Source organism: Sciurus vulgaris (assembly GCF_902686455.1).
Source record: "Sciurus vulgaris genome assembly, chromosome: 18".
Taxonomy (NCBI): domain Eukaryota; kingdom Metazoa; phylum Chordata; class Mammalia; order Rodentia; family Sciuridae; genus Sciurus; species Sciurus vulgaris.
Window position 1 is genome coordinate 31,810,631 of NC_136479.1, and position 10,676 is coordinate 31,821,306.

The following is a 10,676-nucleotide window of genomic DNA, read 5'->3' on the forward strand; positions in this document are numbered from 1 at the left end:
CTGGCCAGGGACGAGCCATGACCCTCAGGGACCCAGGAGCACAGGCTCCCAGATAACAGCCTCTCTGAGTGAGCACCCAGGCAACACAGACTGGGGCTGGTTGTCACAAACTTATCAGCAGCTTGCCCTGGCACGACCACCGACTAACGTGCACTCTACCGGACAAACGGAAGCTCTTCTTACCCCACCTCCCAGGCGCCCCCCGCCCCCCAACCAGGGTTCTGAATTCTAAAAACAGCAAAAACATTCAAATGGTTACATATGAAATGCTGTCCTGCATCTTTCTGTCTCAAAGATAGCAGCTGCCCCCTCCCCCCCAGCCCCCCACATCCCCCCAAACGATTTCTGTGCCAAGATGAAGAGGAGGCCCCAGGCCGTGGGGGGCTCCTGGCCGCGAGGGGCTGCTGCAGTGGCACCAGGGCGCAGGGCAGGTGGCACAGCAGGGGTCCTGGCGGCACGGCCCAGCCCCTGGCCTCTCCTCCATGGCCGTGCTTACTTATTCAGTGAGAGCGACTGCATCCGTTTTCCTGACAAAGTCGCATCGTCTTTTGCTGAGGAGTGGGAGGGGAGGGGAGGAGTTAGAACAAACAAACTCACCCCCCTGCGCGCCCCAAACCCACAGAGCTTCATGTCTGAGAGGCTTCAAAACACTGTACATAGCTGGTAGGTGAGGCAGGGACCAGAGAAGGGCCCAGGCTGACAGCCCCTGTGGGAGAGGATCTCTGCTGAGGTTACATGACCCAGGAGCCTAGACAGTCCTGAAGTGTTGGAGGGGCTGCCATCACTTTATCAAAAGCTGCCCCCTCCACAAAGACCCACTAATATGCTATCTAGTGGGTACTGGAAACTTTTCCCTACGTCCTTGGGAGAACCCCATAATTCCAACCTCTCCTCATAGGTTCTGAAGTTAAAATATCAAATCAGCAACAATATTCAGAGAGTCACACATGAAGTCCTTTTCTGCCTGGAGTTTGTCAAGCAAGCTGGGTCAGATAATCAGATCTCCAGAGTGGTAACAATGCCCCTGAGCAACTGATGCCCATTTCGAGGTTTCAGTTTCCTCATAATTTGTCAAAGAGGCAGGATCTCTACGGGCTTTCAGGCCCCAGAAGAGAGGGTTAAGTAGAATATAGCCAGGTGTGCTGGCACAGGCCCGTAATCCCAGTGACTTGGGAGGCAGAGGTAGGAGGATCACAAATTTGAGGACAGCCTCAGCAACTTAGCAAGGCCCTGTCTTAAATTAAAAACTAAAAAGGGCTAGGGATGTGGCTCAGTCATAAACCCCTGAGTTCAACTCCCAGTACATAAAAGAAAAAAAAAAAAAAAAAAGATAAAAAGTCAACTATAAACCAACCAATTCCCCACAGCCACCCTCACCTCCTCTGGTAGGGCATGGGGAAGAGAAGCACCTGGGCTGGATGTCACCACCTCTCAATCTGGGTGGATATATGGTAGTGACTCCAGGCAGTGATCCTGGCTTCACAAGGCCCCAAAGACCTTAGCAGAACCTTCCAGCCTCAAAGGTCTGTACTGGTACTGAGACCTGTAGCTGTCAGAGGCAGTAACTGCTCTCTCTGCTCTGCCGAGACTCCAAACCATATCAGACTCCATGATGCTGCCAGACCCTCCCAAGAACCCTGAGGAGTGTGAGCAGGGGGATCCCTCTCTGCCTGTATACATGGAGCAGGTCTCTACTAGACAACTTGGTCAGGCAGCTGTCAGTCCTTACCCCTTCCCTACCTCACAGACAAGAATAAGTGCAAGGTTTGGTGGCTTGCCCAGAATCGTCAGGCAGCCATCCCTGGTGCCAGCAGTCCAGGACTTACCTTTCCTCTCCTCTTCTTTCTTCCTTGCCGCCTCTTCCCGCTGTTTCCGGATGATGGCCAGCCGGGCAAGGTCAGCCTTGGCCTGCTCTGTCTTCCCAGCTAAATGCATTTTCATGTAGCGCTCTTTTGCTTTCTGCTTCTCTATTTCTTCTCTGTTTGGATAAAATGGTGTCAGAGGGAACATATTCCCCAATACTGTGAGCTGAGCTGGAAGTAGGAGCCAGAATAAAGGCTAAGCACTCAGGAAGGACTGGGCCCATGTAGAAAAGGGCCTTGGCTCTGTGATCCCTGTTTGATGGACACTCAGCAAATAAGCAAGCAGAAGGAATGAGCTCAGATGGCAAACACCTGTGAGAAAGCCTTGGCACGAGAGGGGACAATGTCTGGTTGTAGGGACACAGGAGGATAACTAATAGCTTCTAACTTGAGTCCGGTGGCCACAGTGAAAAAAGCTGACCCAAACCAAACGAACTGTGTGTTCCAGAGAAAATGACCTGGATGAAGGTACTGAAAACCACATTTTATAAGGAACAGAGAAATAAATGGACCAAGTAACCACAGGGCAGAGGATGAGGGCCACAGATGGGAAAGAGACATTCAGTCTCAGATCACCATCTTTACAACAGCTCAGTTTGCATGAGGGCTGCTAACCAAAGAAGTGAACCCCCTCAACAGGAATAAAAGCTGGACTCCGTGAGACAAAGATGTTAGCAATCACCCCACTGAAGAGTGTGAGACAGCCATTAGTTTTTCTGAGGATTTTCTTCCCAAGCCCAAGATTCTGAACAAGAGGAGACACCCTTCAGGGCATGCAGTCAGTGTCCCCTCTGCACTCATCTGGAGAAGCCAAGTGTTGAAGGAGGGGAGAGGAGCTGGCCTCCTAGAAGTCTTCAAAGTCCACAGGGCTGGGGAGGAATGAGAAACAAGGCATGAAGCCCAGCAAAGAGTGGATGGGAGAGAAACACAGCCATCAGGAATGGGATGAGAAGTCTCACCCAGGAGACTGGACAAGCAGGAACAAGACAGTCTGCTGCAGAAGTGAGATGACGACACTCGTCAGCCTGGGAGATCCTACTCTAGCAGGAATGTGCCAACTCAGACACCTCTGAGTCCTCAGAAATGAGCAAGTCTGCCCCAAAGTTCTGCAGGACCCCCTTAGTGCCAGGCAGAGTGCTAGCCTTCAAGGTTATTATTTATGCAACCCCAAAAGGCAGGAGCAGCAAGGGCAGTAATCGTCCAAGGTTGCTCTATGGTGAAGTGGCAGAACGTGCCACTAAAGGGCACTAAAGCCATTCTTCTCCGGGAAGGCCAGCACCAGCCCAGTTGGCTGGGTTTCTGTTGAAGCTACCGGAGAGGTAGAGAGATAAGGAGGGTCCTTCATGGTCTCCAATCACATCCCAAGCTCATGGGACTTCCCTGTGGAGTTTTCATAGACGTGTTCCTAGGCATCCTGGTATGCACAGGATGGTGAATTGAAATCCTAGCAGTTTGATGAGGAGAGACTAGGGCTGCTTTTCCCAGTGGCCTTCAACCTCTTAAAAAGGCCCTGATGGCCATCAAAAATCAGCGCACTGAGGCTGGGGGTGTAGCTCAGTGATACAGCAGAAATACAAGATCGCCAGCACCACACATCAGGAAAAAACAACAACAACAAAAAAAAAGCTACTTCTTATCAAGGACTTACTTTAGTACTAGATCTCAACCTTCACACAATTCATAAAAGGCAGCTCCATTTTCACATGAACTCAGAAGTACCTGGGGCAGCTGGCTGAGCTGAGCAACATCTCCCTGTACTATGCTGAGTTGCCTTCTATGAGACGCTCCCCACCCCCAAACCCCATGGCCACTATGGATGGATGCAGGAAACAGTAAGATCAGGCTAGAGAAGGGAAATCTCCCCAAGGGAGTGCTCTGGAGGAAGAGACTAGAGGGTATCCCTTGCAGCCCCAGGACATTTCTTCAAATACAATGTTCAGGTCTGAATCTGCAGTTCTATTTTTCTTGATATCATGTATCTATAGGTAAACAAAATGTGTTTATTATTATTATTTATATATTTATTTATGTATTTTTTGAGAAGCTACTGTAAAGCCTTTGATGTATGAGATGAAGCAGAAATAAACAACGTAGCTGGAGCACATCCACATCCCAACTACTAGATATTCCAGCAACCCACAGCCTCCCACCCCAGCCTGTGTGCTGTCACAAGACCTCCCCAGCAGACTTTACCGTTCTCTCCTTGACAGCTCTTTTGGCCCATCCAGATCCAGCTGCGTGACCTTTTTGGTTGTCTGTGCCACCCGGTTGGGGTTCTCAATGTCGATGAGCCCTTCTACGCCTTTGCGCTTTTGCTAGGACAGGGCAAGAAGCTGGCTGTTAGAGAAGTTTAGGTCCTGCAGATCCCCTGAAGGTCATTCCCACCATCTCCCAAGAGCCCATCTGGATGGGGACAAACTCCTGTTTCACCTCCAGCCCTTGGGATGCTTGGCCCAAGTCTCAAGTGGGGACAGCACACAGGCATATATTCACCAGCCTGTGAGGGGCAAGGAAAATGAGCATGTGCAACAAGGGCCCAAACTATGACAAGCCCCAGCAACTGGAGGCTATTATCCCAGTTTTAGAGACAATAGAACATCTCAGGGTTAAATAACTTGCTCAAAATCAACCAGGAAATAGACAGTAGATGTAAGGAGAGCTCCAGCCCAACTCAGAAGCTCTCAAAACAAACTACTCCCCCAGTTCCTCCAGAAGCAATTTTCCATGGAATCCCAGGTCTGATTCTTCCTCCAACATATGCTGGATCGCCAGGCAAGGTGAGCCAAGAATGTGTGTTCTCACGACTACCTCCAGTCCCCACCCATCACAGAAAATGGATGGGAAATGGAACTTGAGAATCAAAGTGATTGCTGCATCACAGAGTTTATGTGTTTGGAAGCTGGTTCAAGGGCCTAAAGCCTGCACCTCTTACCTCCTCTGGGGAAGTTCAGGAAGAAACAAGAACAGACTCCAGCAGGTTTGGTCACATTTTCAGACTCTGCCAATCTAATTTTATGTTATATACGAGTTTGAATTGCCACAATGAAGCCCACCATTCTGTATAATTAATATGTGCAAATAAAAAAATCCTACCTTTTCTCCTTAAATGACCAGGGATACAGTTCCAAATGTCAATCAATCTGACCACTCTACAGAGCTCCACATACCTACTTCTAATCTAGCTCCCTATTTATATCTCCACTCAGATGCCTTACACCAGAATGTACCTAAGACAGAACTTGAGATTCACACCTCACCTAACCTGCTCCTTCTGTTAATTTTAAGCATACCATTGATTTCTCATTCCTTCAACAACCCACAAATATGGCCTGAATCTGTCCACTCTTATCCACTGCTACTGTCATCACCCCAGCATAAACCACAATTTCTTCTCTAGACACATGTTGCCATCTCCTTGCCTCCCTTAACACGCTACAATTCACTTGCACCGAGACCAAAATCATCTTTTCAAAGCAAACCTGGTCAGTTCTCCCAATCAAGGCCTCAACCAGCTGCCCATTTCCCATGGTAATAAAACCCAACCCCCTTCAACAGCTACACAGGTGCTGCACTTGCCAACCTCTCCTCCTTCACCTCAGATCATTCCACTCCTTACCCCCAAGGCAAAGCTCTACAGGCCCTTTCTGCTCCTTGACCTAGCTATGCTTGTTCCTACCCCAGGGCTGTTGCATTTGCTAATCTGGTTGCCTCAATTGCTCTGCACACCAGTTTTGACATGGCTGGCTCCATTCTGTTTCTTATCTCAGTTTCTAAGTTACCTCACCACCATAACACTATTCTACTTAACTGTTGTCACAGTGTTTTATTCATAACACTTATCATTACTTGAATTTATACTGTTCACTTTGCATTTCTTTATTGTCTGTTATCTCCCCATTTAGAATGCAAATCCATGGAACCAGGCACGGTGGTGCACACCTATAATCCCAGCAACTTGGAAAGCTGAGGCAAGAGGACTGTGAGTTCCAAGATGAGCCTCAGTAACTTAATGAGACCCAGTCTGGCTCAGTGATTAAGCACTCCTGACTTCATCTCCAATGGAAAAAAAAAAAAGAATGTAAATCCTGGCTGGGCATGGTAGCACGTGCCTGTAATACCAGACTCTCAGGTGACTGAGGCAGGACAATCACAAATTTGAGGGCAAACTTAGCAACTTAGTGAGACCCTGTCTCAAAAAATTAAAGGGCTGGGGATGTAGCTCAGTGATAGAGTGACTCCTGGGTTCAATCCCCAGTACCACACACACACAAAAGAAATGAAACTCTTAATAGCAAGGATTTTGTCTGCATCTACCATTAGGGCTGGTCGTAAATGGTTCTCAATATATGTCTACTGAATGAGCCCAGGTTACAGGACCCCGTCAAACTCGGTACCTGGTAGTCATCATCTTCATCCTCACTCTCATCTGAGTCTAGAGATTTCTTCTCCTTTTTGGGGTCACCTGCAGCCCCATCACCACCTTCTTCTTGTTCCTCTTCTTCCTGTTCAGAAATGGACAACCTGCAGAATCAAAAATGCAAAACAAACCCCCAAGACTGTGACCCCCTACCACCACACAACTATGAACTTTGACATTACACCTCTGGAAGGCTGGTACCAATTATGACAAGGAAACTGTTCTACGCCCCTGGCCCAGAAGTCCAGTGAGTCCCTTACACAGTTGCAAAAGGCCCTGTTCCTTGTAGCCACCTTGGATAGCCCAGCAAGAAGTTTATCTCTCAAGGTCAGAAAGACCCAGCTATGGGTCTAAAACCAGCCGGCTGTCCCACCTGTTGCACACAGCTACCAAATCGTACTGGCTTTGCTGGGCAGGTACTCCTTGGTTCTACAGTCCTAGTCAGTCCTGCCCACATACCGCCCTGCTGCACCAGCTTCCCAAGACCACACTTTGGCATGTAGCCTTCTTCCACATTTCTTGCCTTCCCATCAAAACAAAAACAAAACAAGACAAAACAAAACCCTGATAAAAACCTTATATCCTTCCACTCTTAGCACTTGCTCAAACCTTTTTCAAGGTTCTTCTCAGCTGTCAGCTCCACAATGAGGCTCATCCAGACCTCTACCTAGAAGTGGTTTCTTCCTTCTGGGGGGAGGGGGGAGCGGTTCTGGAGGCCTGACTGTGCTCTCTTGGGCTCTGAATTCAAGCACAGATCTATAGTGTGGTAGGGGATGTGGACACCAACAATGAGCTGGACAAAGTACTGCAGGACCAGAGAAGACAGTATGGACTGGAGGGCATGTGGGCAGCACCATCAAGAGTCAAAGAAGAGGTGATGTTGAACAAAGCTGGGAGCAATGAACACAATGGGGATGTGGAAAGGCAGGGCAGCATGCTGTGCTGAGTGTAGCAAGTGGTCCTACAGATTGCAACTAAGAAATGGGAGCTGTAGGGAACTCCAGTTCCAGATGAACAGAAGCTGGTAGAGTCCCCAGAAGGCAGGCAATTAAGCAACTGCTGCCAAGTGGACCAAGTTGTTTCTAATCAAACCAGTCACAGGATGGTCCCCCTCTAGTGTGGCTGGTTGCCAGAACTCACATCTGCTGTCCACTACCCTTCCAACCCTTAGTGGGGCTGTATTTATCCAAGGGCTGTTGGCTTACCCTTAGTCCTCACCTGGCTTCTCCGGGAGCCAAAGAAGCCAGGCATCACCCTGAGTCACTGGAGTGGCTGGACAGATTATACATACTCACCCTGGCCTTCTGCTTTTCAGCCTGGAGCTGGGCATCGATCTCCTCTGGGCTCGTATACTGTCTTGCCCGGCCTTTGTGGCCTCCCTTTCTCCCTGTGCAAGGAGCAGTTTAGAAGGTGAGAGAAAGTAGCTATCTTATAACATTTTCCAAAAGGGTTGTGTCCTGCTTGGGGTACTCTCATCAGAGGCTGCAGCTAAGCACCAACTAAACCTGTACCTTCCTTATCCTCATGTGTTCAAAGGGACACAAGAAGCAACTCATGACTACCTAATACAAACTGTGTGGTGGGTGCATGATCCCACAAATAAATCCTGAGGACATGTGCATGGCACAGAGTGACTGGCTAAATCCCCTATTCCCTTAGAATTCAAACATAGTAGACTTAGACGCAGACATAAAAACATGTAATATTTATGCCTCTGCTGTCACTATGGAACTTTTTACTTGCAATGTTGTCACAGCCATGGGCTCATTTGATTCTCAGAACAAACCTATGGTTCAAGAGGCACTGTAGGTTTAATTCTGTAAACAAGGTGACTTAAATCAAAGCAGAATGGTCATCAGTAAGAATTTTGGAGTCCAAAACCTGGATTCAAATTGCCAGCTCCACCACTTCCCTAGATTTGGGACTTTGGGCAGGTATTTAACCTCCTAAGTATCAGTTTCCTCATCTGAGCCCCTACTTGATAGGGCTGCCATGAAGATGGATTAATTAACATACGCAAAGCTGCTGGAATGGTGCCGTGCACTGGATAAACACTACAAAAATGTCTGCTAAGACTGTTACTTTTCTAATATACCATTTGGTGGGGGAAAAAAAAAAAAAAACCTTACAGCAAATGTCAGAAGAGAAAAAAATATTTCATGTTCATCTTAGTGGTATAGAGAAAGAGAATACTTAAGGAGAAATGACCCCAAAACCTGTTAGCAAAAACTCCACTTGGAATTCACCTGGCAAACAAAGTTAAAAGGGAAAATAAAGTTAACTATAGTTCGAGATAAAAATGTGAATAGCAACAAAAGTTCACCTAAGAATATGAGTTTTATATCCTGACCCTCTTAAGCCAGAACATTAGACTGTGCCAAAACCATCTGCCTTTTGTGGCAGGGTGCCATTTCCTCTGCTGGTCCTGGAGGATGAAGAGGTGGCTGGCTGTAGCCTCAATCCCAACACAGGATCTCTCCTAGAAGCTGAGACCCACCTGATTCCAGAGGTTCCACACTGTGAGCAGAGAATCTCTAATTAGACAGTCAGAGTTGCTCCAGACTCTAGAGACAATAGCAGAGATCCTGGCCTCCTCTGATTTCCTAGACAGCAGCTGGAGAGCCATAATTGGGCTGCTAAAGCCCACACCACCCATTTTTAATGACTACCTGGGTTCCCAGGAGTATCTAAACTATACTCATGAAAGGCCTTGTTTAAAAAAAAAATCCTTTCTTGCCCTCTTAATATTCCAAGCAATGGTAACAATTCAATACTGGTTATTACAGGCTCCACTACACTTGGCTATGGCGTACTGACTTTAGCTTGCTCTACTGTAACTTTTATCAGAGGCACTTCAAGACACCCCCCCCCCCCAAAAAAAAAAAAGCATAATTGGTCCTTTACTCTTGGGGAATTTCATATTCTTAAAACTTTCATGTTTTCTTGTGCTTTTTCAAGTAAATTAACCCAAGCAAGAAAAACTTGTCTGCCTGTAAAATTTTTCACAAAAGACCAAGTGAGTAAGCCATGATTCCATATTTAAAATTTTCTAATTGTAACCTCCAAACTTGGAGCCAGAAATACTCATTTAGTATTCCCACTGCCTTTTACAGATGAAACGTGTAGGGAACCTAAGAGACATGGCTCTTCCAGTCTCAGAATAAATCAGCAAAGAGCTAGGTTTAAACAGACTCAGCTCTGTAAAGCCTAAATGTAGCATCAGAAATAATTCAGGTTTGAAAAATTCCAGGCAGATGCTCCTGTGGGCTGAGTGTATTAACCAGCATAACACGTAAGGTACCAATATTAACTGAACATGTTCTGTCAGAAGCTAGGAAGGCACTTTGCCATTTTAGCCAGGCATTCAATCACAGCCAACTCGAAAAGCTAACAATTATCACCCTGGTATTCTAGAAGAAGAAGAGTGCGGTGGAAAAAGTTAAATAAGTAGTTAAAGACCACTGAGTTGGGCTATGATATAGGTGAGATTCAAAAGGAAGACCGCTGATTCTGAAAGGGAAAAGGAATGGAAGATGGCCTACAACGTACTGGGAAGCCACGGATTTTCTAGTTCAAGAGCAAGCCAAACTCTGCTACAAACAGTAATTTTTAATGCCTACTGGGCAAACCACTGCTTGGCGCTGTATCGAGCACCCTCCGTGGATTACCTAGTCTAAGTCTCTCATCAGTACTATGAGGTAAATGCAATCACTGCTCCTACTTGCAAATGAGAAAACTGAGACACAAAGAAGTTCTACGACTGGCTCGGAGGCACCCAGTCAGCTGCTGCCGAATGCGGGAACGAAAGCCAGGTCTGCCAGGCTCCAGAGCATCATGTGAAGTCTCATCAGGCAGGCCTGGCTGAGCGGGAGCCCGACAGGGCTCACATTTAACGCGCGAGGCAGGCAGGCCCGGCACACACGCGGGACGCGGTGACTCAGTCTCCGGGCAGCCTGGAAGTGGGAGGAAACTCCAGACCCACCAGGCTTGGAGAAGCGCGCCCGGGTCCGTCTTTCCGCGCCGACGAGAACCAGGGCCTCTGAATGGCCTAAGACTCGGGAGGGAATAGCTCTGGACCACCACGGTGCCCAGTTTCCCCACCGGGACAATCGGGCGTCGAGGCCCGGGCCTGGCTCTCAGCCGGCGCCGACGGCGTCCCTTTGCGCCTGTCTGCGAGAAGCCCGCGGGCTGAGGGGGCAGCGGGAGCCGGCCCCAGGACGCCCCTCCAGGACCGCAGGCCACGCGCGCCCGCCCCTCACCTCCTTTAGGCATCGCGGCTCCGGAGGCTGCGGCGGCGGCGCCTCGAACTGACACCGGAACCGGAAATACCTTGGGCTCGACTTCTTCCGCCCGACCCAGTTCCCTCCACGCGCCGCCGCCGCTGCGGCCGCCGCAGT

General features: G+C 48.4%; 1 protein-coding gene across 3 annotated transcripts; it reads right to left on the reverse strand.

The window, feature by feature from the left end:
• Positions 1 to 10,671, reverse strand: PDAP1 (PDGFA associated protein 1). Of its 3 annotated transcripts, none has more exons than XM_079121304.1 (6): positions 10,539 to 10,671; positions 7,575 to 7,666; positions 6,257 to 6,364; positions 4,056 to 4,177; positions 1,827 to 1,978; positions 1 to 551 (listed from the first exon to the last, which is right to left on the reverse strand). In XM_079121304.1, exons 1-6 carry the CDS (start codon positions 10,549 to 10,551, stop codon positions 493 to 495), a joined length of 546 nt encoding a protein of 181 aa, XP_078977430.1. In that variant the 5' UTR covers positions 10,552 to 10,671; the 3' UTR covers positions 1 to 492. The 3 variants fall into 3 exon arrangements, with proteins under 3 accessions (XP_078977430.1, XP_078977431.1, XP_078977432.1); XM_079121305.1 differs by having other exon boundaries at positions 6,257 to 6,383; XM_079121306.1 differs by lacking the exon at positions 10,539 to 10,671 and adding an exon at positions 10,262 to 10,532 and having other exon boundaries at positions 6,257 to 6,383.
• Between the last annotated feature and the right edge of the window lie 5 nt (positions 10,672 to 10,676).

Excerpts from the sequence above, each read along its gene's own strand:
- PDAP1 (XM_079121304.1), bottom strand. Across the intron at positions 1,979-4,055 it reads GAGCTGTCAAGGAGAGAACG|AGAAGAAATAGAGAAGCAGA; the intron begins GTAAAGTCTGCT and ends TTATCCAAACAG. Across the intron at positions 552-1,826 it reads GAAAGAAGAGGAGAGGAAAG|CAAAAGACGATGCGACTTTG; the intron begins GTAAGTCCTGGA and ends CCCACTCCTCAG.